Source organism: Bacillus rossius, chromosome 1 (genome assembly GCF_032445375.1).
Source record: "Bacillus rossius redtenbacheri isolate Brsri chromosome 1, Brsri_v3, whole genome shotgun sequence".
Classification (NCBI taxonomy): domain Eukaryota; kingdom Metazoa; phylum Arthropoda; class Insecta; order Phasmatodea; family Bacillidae; genus Bacillus; species Bacillus rossius.
In genome coordinates, this window is record NC_086330.1 from 365522936 (window position 1) to 365543878 (window position 20943).

General features: G+C 36.1%; 1 protein-coding gene across 1 annotated transcript; it reads right to left on the reverse strand.

Annotated features, from left to right (window-relative positions):
• Positions 1-3848: 3848 nt before the first annotated feature.
• On the reverse strand, positions 3849-20860 carry LOC134528372 (RPII140-upstream gene protein). Its single transcript, XM_063361944.1, has 6 exons — positions 20168-20860; positions 18974-19139; positions 15891-15979; positions 12904-13037; positions 11590-11704; positions 3849-4216 (listed from the first exon to the last, which is right to left on the reverse strand). The coding sequence occupies exons 1-6, from the start codon at positions 20332-20334 to the stop codon at positions 4084-4086; spliced, it is 804 nt and encodes a 267-aa protein (XP_063218014.1). The 5' UTR covers positions 20335-20860; the 3' UTR covers positions 3849-4083.
• Between the last annotated feature and the right edge of the window lie 83 nt (positions 20861-20943).

Below are 20943 nucleotides of genomic sequence, written 5' to 3' on the forward strand. Positions count from 1 at the left end.
GATCGCGCGTGCTGACACAAAGGAATCGAATCACTGAATCGTAACATTCTGTCAGTATCTAAGTACTGTTTATCGTTTATGCTTTTGCCTTTTACATAAATTAATTATATTTACGTATTTTTTCCGTTTTTAGGGGAACAGATCTTGTTGAAAAAAACAAAGAAAAATATGTTACTTATTGGTTTTAATTTAAATAAACCTACTGGCTAGGCCATGCTGCATACGTCATATGTGCAAATGTAGGTTAATTAATAAATTATACTTCTTAGTGCAGCACGCATCGCACTATCTCGGTGACAACAGTGACAGTGAGGCAGCTGACTTTACCGTTGGTAACATTTGACATCTTTAAACAGTGGTGAAGTGATTAAATAAAAAAATAAGTAATGGATGAAAATGGTGGCAAGTTTAAGGGCCGCAGTCATCTTCCAGAAATGTATTTCTTATTCATTTTAGTTAAATACATATGGTTCAAAATAAATGCAATTTTTTTTTAGTTAGCCGTACCAGACTAATGACTATGTAGATAAAGTTACCCAAAGAATCGAAATCGGAATCGAATTTCAACTCTTGAAGTGAGAATCGAATCGGAATCGAATCGAACTGAAAATCATGGAATCGCACAACCCTACTAAATATGTTAGCAGTAGTGATGGGTCGATTCAGATTCCGGAATCCGTCGGTTCCACCGATTCCACTGGAATCGTGGGATTCAGAATACAATGGTTTTGGAATTGACCATGACCGATTCCTGCATTGTTTTTAAGTTTGCAAAATACATCTCCTACGCAACGTAAGAAAATATTAAAATGCATGTAAATATAATTTTTACACTACATAATAAAATCTTTTTTACGGAACTGATTTACGAATTTCGGTGATTAACGTATTTATTTACTCGCACCGCCATTTTCCCTACAGTACAAATGCAGTATCTACTTTCCCGCTTTAAGCGAAAGCATTTTTCGGAAATTACGTTGCAGCAGCACTGCATTTAATAGTAAACCTTCCAAAAAAATTAGACGAAACCATAAATGTTTAAAGAAATAATATAAATTTTATTTACTAAACGTTAACTATTTGATCATGGCAGCTACGTTTGCCATTATAAACAACCTAATGTTTTGTTTGTGCTACCTGCCATGGTAAACCATACAGCCATGAACCAAATCTTTGGTGACGTGAACGTGAAAATTAAGATGTTTCACATCTCTGCAGGTTATACTTAAGAATTATAAATGAAATAATTTTTGAATGAGATTTTACCCAAATTCACAGTGGATTACTGCTACCACATTAAAATTAGTTTAAAAGCAACATAACCAAATTGCCATAAATCGGCGTTCTTGTGCGTGTTTAGCGATGCTCGTTTTACATTAGAAATATTTTGGAAAGGCAGTTGGCCAAACTGAATTTCCAAACATTGCTGCTGAAACGTTCGTAAATTTTTATTACTAAACATAAACAATCTTTTGAAAGTAGTTGTGTTAGTTTAGAGGAATTGTTACCGATAAATTTCAGAAATGAATTAAATGTTAACACGCGATTATTTGAAGAGTTTAAATATTTTGTGTAAGAAATCTCACCATAATATGTGGAAATTTTGAGATGCTTAAACATGCACAGATCTTTCTTACTCAAGAACTGAAAATTTATTTTCTCTTTATGGTTGTGAAGAACTGCAAGGCTGGATGGATTTATTCTTTTCACCAAGTGAGATAATTAAGTTCTAGGTAATATATTAAAACGTAAGCATCTCTGACATTTTATTTTAGTGTGGTGCATATTTGTTTCTTATCATTTCCATCATAATGAGATAATAAAGTTTTATTTTTACATTTCCCTCTATTTATTTTTGCCCTGGTCCCTTGAAATATGTAAAAACGAGGTTATATTGTCATTTTATTTGGATCATCGTTTAGTTGTGCTTGAAAATAAAATTCTTAACCTAACTGTACAACCCTCTTTTTTACAATAAATATTTTGAGTTGGTAATGTAAGGTATCTAAAGTTGGTTAAGTTATAACATTATTTCCAAATTACGTCATATGACATCTTTGATTATTGGCAGTGTTTGAACACGTGTTTCATCTTAACTATTTGCAAGGTTAAAAGGCCAAATTGTGCTAGAAATTCAAGGTAGCGTAACTTGAAGGTAATGAACATGCTTTTTAACATTATATAAGCTGTATATAATGTTAATTTCTGCACAGAAAATGAAACATAAAGCAAGTAATTTTAAAATCATAAATAACCTTTTTTTCTGAGTATATTACTCTGTTGAACGTCGTCAGATAAAAATTAAGGAATCAGAATCGGAATCGGATTCGAAGAATCGACCCTTTAATTTAAGAATCGAAAATGGAATCGGAATCGGTATATTTCAGGAATCGGCCCAACACTAGTTAGCCGTGCATTAAAATAAATATTAAATAACATTTTGAGATTTAACCTCCTAAAATTAATTTTAATAATTCACGTACTGTATTATTTACATACATAATACTGCTTGAGAATAACATTCCAATGTAGGCGCTACCAAATACATAATGTTTTACTATAGGAAATATATTTCATTTGTAATAAGATTAAAAAAAAAAATTAACGTTTTCTATTGTTAGAAAGAATATTTAACCTGGTACCACAATTCCTGATTTTTATTTACTAAATGCGTTTCAAACTGATTTGCAACTAGTGCATCCTAGGAGGTGCGAGGTAAACTAATCCTGAATTTTTCTGGCTTGTTTTTCAAGAGTTGACACGGCTGACATGCGGGATGGCGGAATATAAACGTTGGCTTAACCTCGGTCGTCGTCGGAATTAAATACACAATAGCTATGGAGGAAAAAACAAAATATTGTTTGATGTTTCGTCATATTAATAATTTATGTTTTACTAATTAATTTCATTGGATTTAATGTTACACAAGTGACGTTGTCATGGAAATAAAAAATAGTTTATGTTTTATGGAAGTGAAAAATGCCACGGTTAACCCGCAAACCGGATAATCCGCAAACCGGATAATCCGCAGCCGGATAATCGGGAGTCTACTGTAGTTATAAACTTAAGCCTACCAAAATAGGTTAACATTTACATGATACATACCTCTTTTCTCCGAAGAAAACTTTATTAACGGACTCCTACCTACAATATGATTTTAGTTGGTAGAACTCATCTTTTTTTAAGTTAATTTTTGATAATTCAGAAGGAGAATCTCTTGTTTTCTAGTCTCTAAGAGGGCGTTGTGGTACTTCAAGTAGTTTACCAGTTTAAAAAGTGGTTAGTTTATTTTATTATAAATACTGTACTGTGATGAAACAATGGTGAGATATTTAGGTTGGCTTCAAATAAATCATCTTAAAATAATGTGGACGTTAAGTTTGGTTAGATTAGGTTAATTACATTTAAAATAGTGTAGATGATTGGTTGGATTGACATTTAAGATACTGTGAAATAAATCATTTCACTGTTGGTTACAACACAGCTAACATAACTTAACCAATTGCAAAATTCAATGTAAAAAATGAAAAATCAATAGCACTGAATGTAGTATTTAATTTTCACATTGTGTTTTGTTTTCATTTTGAATTTCTGAATAATTCCCAATTATGATCTCCCAGACTTTTCCTGGTATTTCTTGACTTTTCCTGGTTTTCTATACCTGTAGCAACCACATCCAGTCTCTCCACAAACACTCCTTTCCTATTTGTCGTGTCCTTCACCCTTCGTCCTTCCATGTGGCATTGTCCAACCCAAGCATGAACGTGTATGCAAAACCACTGCAGTTACAGAATTACCCCTAAGTCATTGCAGACCAGTGCGGAAGGTTACCAAATGACCGACCCAAATAATATAAATAACATTTTAATCTCAAATGATTGAGTTACATGATAATGCGAAGATTTACATTAACTTCCATTTCAGTGCATGGTGCGCTGTATTTGATACGAATACTAACCACCATTTACAGTCGCAACACGTACAATGTCAGAGCAGCACACACTGTGCAACAGCTCATGACTCTACACGTCGTACCACCAAATGATTGACTTGGTGGGTGACTACGTGCCTTGCAAACACGAGTCAGCGGTCGACAGATTCCCCAGCATCGAGCGTCGCCAGCGATTCACCGGAGGGCCCCACCATCTTGTTGTGAGCCTTCAGCAGACTGCTGTCGTCCATCTCGTCCCGCGCCTTGAACACGGCCTGCTGCTGCCTGCGACAAGCCGTGGACGGGACAGTTACCAGCCGCGAGCCTCATCTCGCAGCTGCCGACGCCACGCCCCGGCACAGAGCTGCGCCGGGGTGGTTGGCTCCACTTATGGAGAACATTCCAGTAGGTGTATACACATTTTGCCAGTTGAAAAAATATTTTGAATTGTGGTAAAAGGTAATCCTAGACAAGCAAACATTAGTCATTATTAGAGACATGCAGTTTTGGGGTTTATTTTATAGCAAAATTCGTTGTTATTTACCCTTAAAAGTGGTGTTATCATACATCAAAAGCGGTGTTATTTTTTAAATAGTTTTAGCACTATAAATTTAAAAAATTAAGCTAAGCATACCTTGAAATTTTGGACACATTCTTGCATTGTACAGTTGCACTAGCAGCAGTAATTTACAATCGAATTTACACATCACTTTTTACATACAGTAATTGAAAATATTTTAGTACCTAAACCAGCAAGAATAAATATGAAGTCTCTAAAATAGTGACATAAACACATGGAACAAAATCCTCAAACTTTAGCTCTCGAAAGCAAAAGTAGCCATGATACACAAATTAGCCTCACTTAAATTTGTCCTGCGGTCTGTTAAGACTGTGTTATATGAGGACAAAAATCGTTCACAGTCAACGTTTGCAGAAGGCATCCAGATGGCTTCAAGGCAGCTGGAAGCAAACAATGGCTGTGACAGCTTTACTACATTCAATGACTTCACTACGTCCACTGAATTGTCTGTTTCCATTTGTTTTGTAACAATGTCCTGAAGCTGACCAAAACCAGCTGTTAATTCTTCAGTGCTTATGGAGTAGAGACTATGGACAGTTTTCAGTTTCTGCACCATTTCTGGGTTTAATTTAGCAAGCAACAAACTTTCCTGACTAAAAATTTGAATTGCTTCAAATCTCTTTCTACTTGGGTCAGTTGTCATGAGAGAGTTCAGTTTGGAAAGGGCTTGTGTTGCTGTTCTTGTGATGGACACTTTAGCTTCAGCAGCTTTAGCGGGGGGCATGTTAGACAAAGCTCTACTGGTTGCCTCAAAATAAATGCCACGAGTGATGTTTTCAAATTTTTTTTTTATACCTTGCAAGTCCATATAGTGAATGGGCAGTTGGATACAAAGAACCTTCAAGTTTCTGTATTAGCTCTACAAGGCTCTTGGCATGCTCTTTCACAAAGACAGCTTGACAAAGAATGAGAGAAATGTCATTTTCTGTGAGTGAACACAGAAACTCAACCCCTGAATTTTGTGTTGCCTTTAGTTCATCTGTTTTGCAGAAATCAACAATGTCATGTATGTAGTCTGCTACATAAAAAACGCTGTTGAACCAGGAATTCCATCTAGTAACAACAGGAAGTGGGAACAATGGACGTTTCTCTCCATGCTTTTCTTCAAGAAAGCTAGCATACAGGTGCCTTCTTTTCCTGGTGTTGTTGAACACATTTTTTATTTTGCTCATAGCATTGTTCAACTCAGGCAACTCTTTCACCCAGACATTGCCAACAAGATTTAACTTATGTGCCCAGCACTGGACATGCGTTAACTGGTCTCCAAGGATTACTTCGAGAGTACTAACAGCCTTGGTCATATAACGAGCAGCATCGGTTACTACTGAGAGCACATCACCATACTGTACATTGTACATTTTGAGTGAATCTAAAATTGCCCTCACACAGTTTGTGGCATTAGCAGCTTCAAGAAAGTGAACTCCTGCAACAAATATTTCTGGTTTATCCTGTTGAAGATTCAGAATTCTAAATAAAACAACAAATACACACCTACCCATTTTATCTGTTGTTTCGTCGCACAGTATGTCAATTTTTTTGTCCTTTAATGCAGTTTTGGCATCTTCAATTCTGCATTTGGCTATGTCCCCTACATATTTCTCACGGACTGTTCTCGCAAGTGGCATGTCTCCAGCACCTTCGATGTATTTGTTCAGCCATGCCCTGATATTAGGATCATCAAGCTTTTCAAGGGGTATATTTGCCTTTATAAAGGTCTCTGCTGTTTCCTTTATAAATTCCAACTTTTTGTCTTTTTGGACATTATTTTTTGCTGTCTGAAACGCTGAAGATATTGACGACTGGCGTTCAGGCGCGCTAGATGAGCCTTGCAATGAAGAGAGACGCTTCTTGTGTTTTTCACTGCCTACATGTTTTTCACATGAGTCTTTCCTATCCCAAGAGACGGTGACATTACAGTGACGACAAAAAAGTGTGGTTGAATCACTAGCATAAAGTCCGTGTTGAGAAAATTCAGAGGCTCGCTGTTTTGCAGTTACCGGCACTTTAGGCATTTTAATAGGCCTAATGTTTTAGCAGACCTTTAAATTGTACACCTTTAATTTATTTCACAGACGTTGAAAACTATCTGTAACAAAATTCGACCCGTTAAACTTTAACTTGCGCACAACAGAATGTTACGAATCGTCACCGTGTTTGCATTTTAAATTTGGTATTTGGTTAATAAAAATGGACGCAATGGACAAACAACGCTAAAGACCATATAAGAGAACAACGCTTCGAGAAACAACCTGCTGTAAACACCGTGATAATCGACTGTCCAGGCGAGCCGAATATCAAAATACAGCAAAACCCCTTATTTGCACTTTTCATGGGGACAAAGTAAAAAAGTGTAAAAAGCGCGGGAAAGTGTAAATAAAGGGAAAAGTAAGAAATACGTTAAAGTTAATTAAAATACAGTCGCATCCTGCAGCGTTCAGAACGGGCTACATTACACAGTAAAAATAAATAAAAAAGGGGCGCAAATTGATGAAAATTTACCGTCAATTGCGCGCCTTGCGCGGAGAAAGGTCATTGTACTCGATCATCTGTTGTTACAGTGCGGCCTGCGGCGTCTGTTCTCTGAGCTGCGCATGCGCAGTATAACTCATTCAATGCTCCGCCCAGACTCGTGACCTTCCATCAGCAGCCAGCCAATAGAAGCGAGCTTAGCGGAAAAAAATATAAGCTCCACCTCCCGTGTACCAGTTTTGTCCAGTTCTAATACCAGTTTATTGGTATACGCACCCGCTTACTCGCTGCCGTGACATGTTCAAGTTTACGTTCATCTTGATGTCTTGATACCAATAATTAATTATTTACGATCCCCACAATTAAATGGTTAGTTTAAAAAATATGCGTCAACAGTATAATACTTCCGAAATTATATAATACGTATAAAACAGTTACCAAGGCTGTGTTCCAAATAGGTAAACATGCGTGCTCACGTACTCGCTCTCGGAAGTGACGTCACGAGAGTGTTGTTCCATATAGTCGAGTGCGAGCACGAGAACGAGTGCGCATATCGAGTGTTTTTGAATGCATGCTCGTTGCGTACTCTCGTAACCATTGTTTGTTTACGTTTACGTCTGGACTATTGATCTAAAACAAAGGCAAATGAACAATGCACGTTTCATTGTAAGTACGTGTTCGTAATTAAACAACACGCGATGTCTTCATGTGATCTGTAAGACTTGGAACAAATATGCAACAAAGATGAACAAGTATGATACCGGTAATAGCACGGAAATTGACCCGGAGGTACAGGTTAGGATAGTTAATTTTAACATGATGAAACATAAACATATACATAGGCTACATGCATTTAGGTGATGGATAAACCAACGTACATGTCTTAATGAAGCTGTTAGCATTGTACATTGTTGTAGGAAGCCTCATACACATGGGTGTGTTTACTTTGGAGTATGGTTGTGTTCCAAATGGCGAGCACGCATGGAGCATGCACTTTGCACGCAAGGAATTGTGGGTGTGAGTATGAGCACGAGTGCAAGTGCGAGTGCAAGTGCGAGTGCGGATTATTTGGAACACAGCCCAAGATTCCACTCATTTTATCTTGTGAAGTTCATGTCTCGTACCAGTATTTCGGCTAAGTTGTGACATAAATACAGTATCAGCACTTACAATGTTACGATCAGCCACGTAATATTTCCGACATTTCCGTTACGTTTCTATATTCGTGAGTTTACGTTTTTCCCTAGTACATTTTAGAGGTGTAAAAGTAACGAAAAAATGTGTACCCGTATGTATTCGTTACTATAACAATTAGTACTCGTTACTTTCGTATCGTTACTCGTTACTTCTGATACCGCATGTCATGGCACATGCTATCTTATGTAACAGCATCGAATCGAGTCGTATTTCGTACGCGTACAGTATGACGTCGCGTAAATAAAAATAAATTGAATATAAACAATTAAAAATATTTGATAATGAACAGCTTTTGTTAACCAAGAAACAATTAACTCTCATTAGAGCGGCTTTATTATAATATATCTTTTAAGATAAGAACATAAAACGTGAAAATACGCGATTATAAAAAACAAAAACATACATATTTATAATTTGTAAAAAATACTTTCTTACGTTGTTTCTGTTCGAATCTAAAACTTTGTCTACACACACAATACCTTTAATAAACAGTAAAAAACTTGGACGACGAATTTCCAAATTATACTTTTATTAATAAACAAACATCGTTCTTTGTAACGAATAAGCGCGCGCATGCGTGAAACATACGAAAGATGCGAGTAACGAAATGCATTCGTGTGTAACGTTTCGTTACTCGTTACTAGATGCCGCACCCGTTACTCAGTAACGAATACATACGGTTTGCTACAGCTCTAGTACATTTTAGATTGTCTCCTGCTGTAATTACTCGGACTTTTACACGCCTAGGCTTAAATTGTTACATGTTTAGAAATAAAAGCAACTTTTCATGTTATAAAATACACTGTGTGGGTAGTTATCTTTGGTTTTTTGTTGTTTCACGTTTGTTACTGTATTTACAAATTGAATTGCCGTGTTAGAATGAGGAAAATGTTCTGACTGTTCGCCGAAAATTCAAGGATTTCGCGTTATTATCCAAAATGTGAGAAAATCGCGTTATTCTTAAAAATGTACTCAAATTCGCGTAAAAATTCGTTTTATCGCAATCGCGAAATATGCATGTCTCTAGTCATTATACATAAAGTATATACACTTTATCTTTGTCAGAATAATTCCTTGAAAATTACAGCCATTTACATACTTCTTTTTTCTCAGTTGTGATCAATTGCATGAAAATACTGAAAGCAGTGAAAACATAACTATTAAAATTAATGCTTGTAAATATAGCAAAACATATTTTGAAGAATTGTTTTTACCTCTAAAATTAACTAAATGTTTTAATCTTTCAATAGTGCAACTCAAGAACTCAAGTCAAGTGAGTAGCTTTTGTTTACAAACAACAAAAAAAAAAAGCTATTTTTTTTAATATGCCACACAAAAAAAATTAAGTATTGTTAGTTTTTAACTGGGGGAAAATCAGTTTTAAACCGAATGGCAGAAGAAAATGGAAAAATAATACCATAGTTAACCTTTCTCCCAGTTCTTACACTTTCTTTTCAGTAATTTTCATGTTTATGCAGTTTTTTTTTTTACAAATCAAATGAATGGTGTTAAAAATAAGTGTAGGTTAGGTTATTTAAATTGCGAAAGCAAACATCATCCAGGACTACGCAAGGCAACACTGTCTCCTTCCCTACTCATAACCTCCCCTGCTCGATCTAATGTGTGTGTTCAACATGACACATCTCGGCATTTAAATAGCGCGCCACCGGCTTAGAAGAGGGTGCGAGTGATTTACCCTAGGAACAGTGCGACGTTCCCATAATTTCATTAAATATAACATTGTAATTTATTTTCTTTTATTCCCAAAGGTCTCTGTTTCTTTTCAACTGCAATGGTCAACATTTTACTAAATAACCTTACTAATTATATAGTACCCAGGCAAACTATGACATTAAGGAACGCACCCCTAAGCAGTAGTATTATTTGAAAAATTATCTATTCAAATAAGTTATTATAATGACTGTTTTAATACACAGTCCTAGTGGCCACTAGATATCTAGTGGAATCTGTGATTTTGGCACTATGAATTATGGTCACCACAGGTACGCAAAGTTCTTGCTAATAACTGCAGTAAGTCTCTCTTGAGAAATCACTAAGATGAGTGCCCGTTTACTCTTGCTACGCATACAGCTCTTCTGGAAAGGAAAAAAAAAAACTTGTTTCTAAATACTTGCTTGGCATTAAACTTTATAGACCTTTATAACCTCGGGGGGTTAACATGTTCCTATCCGGACAGGATCGGGAATGAGACGGTGCTAGCAGGAGCCGTGTGCGGAGAAAAGGGAAAATGACGGAGACCGAGGAGGAGGTGGGAAGAGCAGGTAGGTGACGAGTTGTAATACTACGGTATTATCAGACTAACTGAAACTGTTTGTTATTGTTTTACGTTCGAGGTTAATACCGCTTCCCGGACTTTCGGCAGTGTTTTGTTTTGCTTCTTGCATGGCGGCTCGCGCAGCTCGTGCTGCGTCGTCATGACAACTGCTGATATAAATAATCGTGCGGCGTTTGGAACAGCTTCAACGAGCCTATGCTTGTGTAATAATGACATTTTATTGGCTTAGGTAAAAAGGACGCTAACGTGTAGCGGCCGTGATTGGCCCTTTTCAAGTAACAATTTAATTTAGGCAAGAGAGAAGAATAAAAGTGGAAAATGACGCCATTTAGTGCATGTTGAAGTGTATTCCCTCGGGGAATATTTATACGTGGCGAGGCTAATTTCGGCGTTATTGTTGTGAAAAATACGCCTGCATACAGGGCAATAATCAGCGACGCCCTGATATTGAATGCTGAAGGATGGCATTCAATTTACGTGAGTGACGACGTATTTTCTGAACGACCTTAATCGTTAAGGTATGGTCTGCATCGTCTTTATATTGGGACGATAACGTAAATTTTACCGTTGACGTAGTTGAACAGTATTAGTATAAACTTTGAATTATTATCAAATTAAGTGAATATTGACTTTCGAAAAATATCGGCAAAAATATTTAAAAATCCACAATTTACACACACACAAGTTCAGAGGTCCAGAAGTTAGGAATTTCATGCTCGAGCAAGCCGGAGCAAACCCCAAGCCTTTTTACTTTGTGAACACTTTCAGGAACTTTAATACTTTTATTTTATTTTGTTTAAGAGTCAGGTTATCTACGACATCCCATAGACTGGATTTAATATTTGTTTGTTTGTTAATTCCATGACTCGAGGTTTTTCATGCTATGGTTAATGCAATAAAAATAATTATTGTTAGTATTATTTTGTTGTTACCCGTTGAATACCTCTGGCGCCCTGTTATTAATTCCTGCAATAGCGTTCATGAGTAATTTTAAAAAGAAAATATTAATTTCTTCAAGTACACGTTTGTGTACAGAGTGCGGAGAGAGAGAAGGCTGCCGCAGCACGCAGTACGCTGGCGTGTGGCACAACGCGCTAGTAGTGTCGGGACACTCACTGCAGGCGCTGCTCCTTCCACTTGTACTGCCAGAAGCGCACGTTCTCTATGGAGGCTCCCGTCATGTCCAGCAGCGCGAGGGAGCACCCGCCCGCCATCAGCCCCAGCACGCTGCCTGCAACACACCGGCAGGTGTAAGCATTGCACCTCGGCCACCCGGCCACAACCTCGCCGAGAAAGTCCGCTCCAAGCTCCACTCCCCTTTTCATCTACCAACTGAAGCTAACTGCCAGAAAGTTTTGGTGTCGTACAATAACCCCACTTGTGTTGAGTCTTTAACGAATCATAAACCTTATGCATGTCACCAGCATAAATTTGTTGTAGCCCTTGACACATTTTGAATCGGTGCTTTAGATGAGTACTGAGAAATTGGTGAACAAGAACTACGGTGGAGATGCCACGTTAAGCATGGATATAAGCTGTGCTGGCCCATGAAATAGCAACAGACTTATTTTGCACAGTAAAATGGCAGTACATTTTAAGCTTATTTTCAAGTGATAAGTACTGTGGACGTGTTAGGGATTTGCGATGAGACAACCAAAAAAAGAACTAAAAAGGAAAATTAAATTACTAAACATGCCAAGATAAAAGACTATGAGTTTTGTATAGCACACTGCTTATGCACTGGGGAACCACAGGATTATGGCGCAGCAAAGAAACTGGGATGAAAGAGCAATGCAGAATGTAATACATACTTTTTAACAACATGAAACATAGGCATTGGCAGAAGCTGTTGATGCGAGATGGCCAGATGGGTATTCAACACAAAACAATGTGGTGTGAAAGAAGCAAGACTGGTTAATGGTTTTCAGGAAGTAGCCTGCAATTCCAATCTAACTGGTCCACCACTAAGTCTGATCGCAATACGATTGGCGGAATAGCTTACCACAGACATAACATGTTCTTATTTCAGTAAGTCAATTTAAACAAAACAATTTGGTTTGCTCTCAGTTATTTATGTTTAACTAAGGGGGAAAATCATACAGCAAAACCCTGTTAAAAAGTTTCTCAAGGTATTTACAAATTTCAACTTATTAATAATAATGATAACTTATTAAAAGAGTAAAATTTTATGTATGCATAGGTCAAGTATTCATTTTTTTTATTATCTTTCTATGGACGAATTTTTCTTAAGTTACATTTTCTCAACACAGTTTTACTGTAGACAATTTTTGCCACACTGTCTTTATGGTGGTTGCTGATGGCAACAAAGTGAAGGATAATTAATCAGGTAATGGTTGTTTGAATATCTTATGGTAATGACTCCTATACACAGCGAGTATGAATTAGGGCCACGCTGTGGAGATACGTTACCCATGAGCCCGCCCACCAGCATGCCTCGCGGCCCCAGGTTGAACTTGTAGAGGGCGCCCGTGACACAGCCGGCGGCCACGTACTCCAGTACGCTGGACTTGCCGCGGTACACGGACAGAGCCGTCGACACCAGCCTGAGCACAGCGCAACGCCACGCTATCACACGCCACTGACATGGTCCCGCCAGGAACAAGTTACAATCAATTTGCACCAGATGTGAGACAAGACAGTAATCATTGAGCATGTGTCGATGTGTTGTTTTTTACTCATTTAGGTGATCATAAATACTAATGAAAGAGTTGTGATGTAGGTTCGACAGTAAAATCAAGATGATTGATGTACAGAATTGTATAGTTTAAATAACTATACATGGTACTTTCTCATTGCAAAAAGGAAGTTAATACGTTGCACTGCTAACATAAACCAAATTTTTAACTGTTCGTCTGACTGTGTGTCAGTTCTTTTACTGGCTTCTGTGGACCATCTAAATTATGAAATGTAACAAGAACTTTGAACGTCGTTTTAAATGTGGATATTGCAGTTGTAAGACGTTTCTTCTGCGAGTATTTTGAGATTTATCGAAAGATTATGTAGCAGGTGTTCCCTGGATGAATGTGATTTTGTCACATTAAATAACATTTATTGTTTGAATTTTTGACAGACCACAAGATCCTCTCCCGCACAGTTAAATTCAAAAAATGTTGGGCAATTGTTAATTTTTCCGAGAATAAACTGAAAATTGAGAGTCAAAATTGTTATGATAGGAAATATCTTCAGAAAGGCACAATGAATCTTGAATAGTAAACTTTCTTTTTTACCTTACCAAATCGAAGCATATACTACATTTCCAGGAAATGTCATGTTAATATTAAAACTGTAATGGATTGGACACTGTTTTGTAGAGAGGTGATGATTTAATGGTGCATCACTGTAACGGTCAGTAAATTTGTGAGCGGTTATGCAGGTAAGACAGACGAAGCAAAGTTGAGAAACTGATCTGCTCTTAGCGAAAGAATTCAACCCGCCTCCAACACAGGCGAGTTATTTAATGTACGTTCATGTTTCCTAGTACTGGTTATTGTTTTGTTTCTTTAATATATAATTCCGAGGTTATGTTTTCGCACTAGTTGCCGATTCATGCAAAGTGAAATGCCAGCTACATTACTAGCTAATTCATATTTAATACATAGTAAATATATACTACCTATGTAATTAATGTAGCTAACGTAACCTAACTGTTAAAACAGTATACTACACAGACTAATTAAAAAAATTTAGGTGGTGGGGTTTCCCCCCCTCCCTTATATTACTGTATAGTGTGAAGACTGATGTTTATTCCAAAACCACAGCCATGTTTTTCTCATATGAAACAACACACACATTTCAATATTTCAGAGAAGCTTTTTAAGTGAAGGTTGCTTGAACATGCTATATCTATTGTCACAGTAATTTTGGAACATAGTATGTGTTTTTTTAAACCTTCAAGTGGAAACTACCACCGGTAACCGAATGGCAGTTTCTTAAGTTAGAATTTTCCTGACTGTGGGACTTTAGTTACAAGCACCACCTGCTGTGTACAGGGGGTCAGACGTCGTTCGGACTCTAAACCGACTGGGAGTCAACTGGTAAATACAAGCTCATCAGTAAATACCGAAGTATCAGGGGAGCATGATAATCTGCTATGAGTCAGAATCTTCAGAAGGAAGAATAAACCAGCATTCTGCAGCTGTATTTTTTTTTATATAAAATTTGAATTGTTTGTCAAATGAGACATCTGTATTTCATGACAAAAATTAGTGGAAAAGTAGTTTTTAAAAAAAACTGTAGCTTTTTTACTGTTATGGCAGTACATTGGCAAGTCAACTGTAGAACACATCCCACTGACCATAGCTAATAATAAAACTAATTATGCAAATATTAACACAATGTGTAGAAGTTTAACAAACAAAATTGCTTAGTGAAATACAGTTGTCTGAATTTATAAACAATAATAATTATTGTTTGTAATATTATTGCAATGCAAGTTTAATTCTTGAAGACAAAAGGAATTTAATGGCTTTAATATACCATAAATCTACAAATCTATATCAATAATCATGTAAAATATAATAGTAATATTACAAATAATATTTATAATCAATATATTCAGGGCTCGATTTTAGCACCTGTCCGCCTGCCCGGGACAGGCAAAATAAAAAAGGCAACTGTCCGGTGGACAGGTGCAACTTGTGACGCCGAGGTTATTCGGACGCACTAATGCAGCAGAGGTGATTAATAACATTTATGCGACCGCGACCGCAAATAAAACGTCTCTGACAATATCTATAAATAAACAATAATGGCTGAAAGTGAGTTTGATCCAGCACCAGCAATAAATCTCTGGTATCATAATGTTCAGAGAAAACGTTGAACCTTTCAGCCTCCTTATCGAAGATGTTCAAGACAGAATCAGCAAAGTAATTCGTGCAGTGACTCAGACAGTGACTTGTCTGAAAATGATGATTAAATAAGGATGTTAAGTGTGTGATAAAAATAGGTGCAAAATATTGCAAAAATCCTTTTTTCTCACTTTTTCAGCGACTTTGAAATTTTTTTTATTTGGGTAAAACAGCGGAAAGGCAAATTGAATGGCGGACAGGCAAATTTTCGATTACACCTGTCCGTTGGGCAGGTTAAAATATTCCTTAAACTCTAACCCTGAATATATTACATTTTATTATAATAATTACTCATTTAAAAAAAAAATTCTAACAAACATGTGCCTCACACCTCACAGACTACTGTCACCACGCAAAGAAGATGGTTCGACCAGATATGTCTCACCAGCAGCATGTAAGTAATTGTGTTTTTAACCATGAAGCAATGAATGGATTGGTCAGAAAGGAAGCAATGTACTCGTCAAGTAAATGAAACGAGAAATTAAAGCGTCTCCATGCAGTGCACACCGAGCTAATCTGCTCCAGAGCGCGACGAGCGACGACACTCACATGTAGCTGCCGGAGAACAGTCCCAGGCGCCAGCCCCACTTGAAGGCTCCTCTCGCGAAGCTGATGGTCACCTGGTCCTGCAGCTTCTTCTGCAACACAGCAGCAGGCATGCCAACCCACCCACACGACCCGGCGTATGGTCACCAGGTGAGTGGACACTAACATGCAACTGACAGCAAAAACTAGAACTTTTTTTTTGTGAAAGTGTAATGTTATGTTAAGTATTTTTGCTCACCATAAAACCTATTTTTTTTTTCCATATAAAAGCAATAGTATGGATAATCATAAAATTCAAAACCGGTATTTACTCAAGAGTTTGCAATGCAGGAAATTACGTTAAAAAATACATTAGGGTGTAACTAAGAAAAAATATAAGATAATACAAAACAAGTGACTGTAAACAAATATTTTAGTCACATTCTTAATAAATTTTCACTTAAATGCATTCATCTTGCATCTTATCACAGTAAATACCTCTCGCAAATATGTTTCAGACATGTTTTACCATTATTAATGTTACTTGTTTGAAAAACGAGGAAAATTATAAGATCCCTATAAAACTGCCTGGACTGATAAGGCTCCAAAAACAGAACATGTTTGGGTGAAAGAAGATGTTGGAAAATATAAATATATCATTGCCAGCACTTAGATGAAGCTATAGAACCTACCTGAGGGCCAGTGAAGTGGAGGATGTTTAATGAATCGCAAAAGTAAATAATAGGGACTCTTTTGTGACACATAAGGTACTTTCATTATCATAATAATGTGTAAACTGATGGGAATACAAAAAATCTGCATCATTGCCCCTTTTGAAAAGTAATTTTATTTCTCAAAAACTATTTATTTATTTACTAATGTGGATAACCCATAAAGTCATGCTCAGGAATATCATGTATGTCTTATGCCTGTACATGTACACAAAATATGTTTATAAGGTTAGATAATTGCAAAAATTTGCAGATTCGTACAAAAAATGATTGTTGGGTTAGGTCAGATACATTAGTAAATCTAATAATTACATAACCATGATCCCATATAAATGTATCCTGAGGTACATGATGCTTGCTGTTTTAATTTGGTACGTCGACAGATGCTGGGCATAAAAAACTTGTGACTTGTGATAGACCTGTAGCAATGAATTATGATTTTAAGTTTAATATAATAAAAAAATATTTTTTTATTCAACTTACACATTTTTGTTATGTTAAGAATTTTTCAATGTAGGTACCAAACTAAAACAGCAAGCATCATGTACTTCAAAATAAAATTATTCAGGATCAAGGGATAAACCTGGACATGAGATACAGAACGTTTACCAATTTGTCAAAAAATTTATTTGGGATTTTTAGTATGCACCCTTATGTTAAATAATAAACAAAATCATTTGTCAAGATTATTAAAATACAATAACATTCAAAATACCTTACATGAAACAGTATATATACATACGAATAAAAATGGTAAATATTTACTTGGGCGGTATTTCCGAAAAAAAATGTTAAAAATCCGAAAATACCTTTATTTAATGCTCTTCAACTTCCTCTTTTCATTAAAAGTGGCGGACATTAGAAATTCCAAATACTTTAGGAGATATCAAATTTTTAAATTTCAGCACAAAACCAGCGCATTCCTGTGGCGTGCGTGCAACATTGTTTCTTGTTTACGTACGAGTATCTATTTTTTTATTGGATAATGATGTCACGTGATTGTTCGTGATAGGCCAGAATTTTAAATGAACTAATACGTGATTATTTAGTTCAATTATTGTTTAAAACGGTGTTTAATTACCGCCTCCAACTTAGGTGAGTTTTTAACGTTTCTAATTTTAAAGTCTTATTTGTTATTTTGATATTGTTGCGCAAGTAATAAGTAACAAAAAAATTTACGTGAGTTGTAACTGTACATCCTTTGATACGGGTTTGTTAGGTAAGGTCAGTTACATTATAAATAATTCAAAACTAAAGAATAATTAAAATTAATTCACATTATTTTTAATATCACCTTAGTTTGAAAGTATTTATAATGTAACTGACCTGACCTAATCGACCATTTTAGTTTACTGTTCACCCTCTGTCCGGGTTTGTTTGGTCAGGTCAGTTACATTATAAAAATTTTAAAACTAAACAGCCATTAAAATTAATTCACAAAATAATTTTTAATGTCGGCTTAGTTTGAAAGTATTAATAATGTAACTGACCTGACCTAATCAACCATTTTATTAATTACACATTCACGATTCACGTATTCACAAACACACTGCAAAATAACAAAAATGGCGCCGCTCTAATGGTTCCACAGGTCTTGTATTGCAAAATTAAAAAATTCGATATCTCCTAAAGTATTTGGAATTTCTTATCTCCGCCGCTTTTAATGAAAAGAGGAAGTTGAAGAGCATATGATAAAGGTATTTTCGGATTTTTACCATTTTTTTTTGCAAATACCGCTCAACTACATATGATGAAATTTAAAAATTCGATATCTCCTAAAGTATTTGGAATTTCTTACCTCCGCCACTTTTAATGAAAAGAGGAAGTTGAAGAGCATAAAATAAAGGTATTTTCGGATTTTTAACTTTTTTTTTCGGAAATACCGCCCAAGTAAATATTTACCATAAAAATAGTATCAAACAAGTTTTGGTCACATAAAGTTAATTTTAGTACACAATTAAAGAGTTTTAATAATTACAAAAATTAATATTAAAAAAATTTATTACAGTTACAGTTTTCTATCTTTCATAAGATAGAAGAATTCCTTCAGAAATGAGGAGTGCAGTGAAAAGAAGTTACAAACAACCAACTTTAAATTCGTAGAAAATTCTTAACCTATGGTGATCTTGGTCACCTACAGTTGTAACTTGGCCACGCTGAAAATAAGCAGAGTTTTGAAAACTTGTTTTGTGAGAAAGGTGAAGTCTAATCCAAAAGTAAGGGAGTAAGCAACAAACATTAGTAAGAATTATTTAGTTACAAAGGTATAGACCTACATCAATCCAGAACGAATAAAGTAATGTAAGGCCAAATTTGTCTGCAAAAATCACGTGTAAGGTTAAAAATGACAAGCTAGAGTAGGTACTGGGGACATACCTTGGCATCTAAATGGCTTTTGAATGCTGTTGCCTGGTTTGTATCCATGAAGTTCAAGTAAGCAGCCTTTGAGCCCAAGAAGCCCCCGATGCAGGCACCAATAAAAGCACCGTAGAAACCCGCCTGGTACACGACATGCAGCTCCGGGCTGTGGGTGCCAAACTCACTGGAACAAAACAACCAGTACAACAGTGTGGCTCGGTGATTGCAGAGTTTGGGAGCATTTCTGAAAAAAATTGAAATAATATTCCAAAAATTGTGATTTTTCCATACTGCTGAAGTATGTTCCGTACCATTCATAATCATGTTTTCAGTTTAATTTTTTTCCCCCCTTATTCTGCTTCCCAGAGTCGAAGTGAAGAAAGAGCAGAGGGTAGCCTGTGCCTATCTACTTGCACTGAATTATTATTTAGGTAATTTAAATAATTCTATTATAATTCTATTCATCTTTTAATTACGAAATTGCCCAGTGGCAAGGAACCAACAATCCAACACCCCTCCCATATCTCCTTCTAAATGACCCTTAATTTTCTAAAAACAAACATCATCCCATCCAACTCAACCGAATCTTCATCTATCCTCACTATAAACCAGAGTATTCCCTCTTCATCCTCCACTACACACTGTTGCTTTGGTTTGTGTAGTTTTCATTTAAGTTATTTTGCATTCAAAACCACTACGTCAAATGCACCAATTTTCCCTTTTGTTTTGTGTAACCCTCTAAGGGAGTTTAGGTGTTTTTATTACAGTTGCGTTTTTATCTAACTTATCGTAAGTAAATTACCGATAGCCAGTACACTGTGTATCTTACCTTTCCCAACTCTCTCCACACAAAAAAAATGCTAGTAAAATCCTTGCTAATAAAATCCTTCCTAACACTCTCCACACCAACTGTTATTGCCTCTCTGCCATTCATTGCATTATGGGAAAATCTTTATTATTTAATTATATGGTCAACTCTTTAAGTACACACCCTGAGAATTTAATCGGCACTCTTTAAATCTTCATTAATCACAAACAGATATTTCTTGCAAATTTAAACCCGTTGCCTGGAACTGAACCCAGATCCCCTATAAGGGGGGAAACACAACAAGTAGACATGTGTGTTGAACCCACCGCTCGAATTCCGATACGCAGAGTAGCACAGAAGAGAACCAGTATGATGGAGACAGGGGTTCATACAGTAAAACTTACTCTACACTGAACATTTGATATAGTCTGTCCCATCCTGTTGGTTTGTTATTGTCGTCTTCTAACACTGATTTAGCTGTTTTAGAGATACCGGAAACGTTATCCACATCTTCAAAAATCTTCAATGGAAATAAACCACAAAACCTCAATTTTCTGCTCCACATCAGCATTCCAAATACGATTCGAACCGGCCACGGTTATATACATAGATAGGTCTGGCAACTTCCAATTTTTATACTCTTTTTTTCGACTATGCTGTATTCTTGTAGCTGTAGGTAGGTAGCCATTTCTTGTTTGCGAGTATCAAATGGTTTTTTCTTGTAATTGGAGAATGTTGTCATGTGAACATGAGCAATAGGTGATTATGTATTCATTAATTAAAAACGTTGGCTGCGTGTATGCATGTTTAGGACAACTTTTATTTAAAACGGTCAATTAACTACATTATAAATACTTTAAAACGCTGCGGACGGTTAGTTAGGTTAGTATAGCTACATTAAAAATACTGTCAAATAATTTTAATGGTTGTTTAGGAGTTTCTAATTTAATATATAGCTGTCCTAACCTCACATAACAAACCATTCACACAATCTCCCAATTTTTTTTAATGTAGCTATACTAACCTGATTAACCGTCCAAAATAATTATTTAAATGATTTTAATGGTTTTAGGAGTATTTCAACACGTATGTGTTTGTTTTTTGTTTAAAACAGCTGTTCATGCAAACAATTTCTCAGCTACGTAGGCGCCATATTGCTTAGTGAATGCCAGCTTCAAGA

What these genes read in the sequence shown, in the direction of transcription:
- LOC134528372 (XM_063361944.1), bottom strand. Translation starts at nt 20,334, where the DNA reads ATGCTGATGTGGAGCAGAAAATTGAGGTTTTGTGGTTTATTTCCATTG. An exon ending in AAAGCCATTTAGATGCCAAG is followed by an intron (nt 15,980 to 18,973) that starts GTATGTCCCCAG and finishes GCTGTGTTGCAG; the next exon opens with AAGAAGCTGCAGGACCAGGT. An exon ending in TGGAAGGAGCAGCGCCTGCA is followed by an intron (nt 4,217 to 11,589) that starts GTGAGTGTCCCG and finishes GGCTTGTCGCAG; the next exon opens with GCAGCAGCAGGCCGTGTTCA.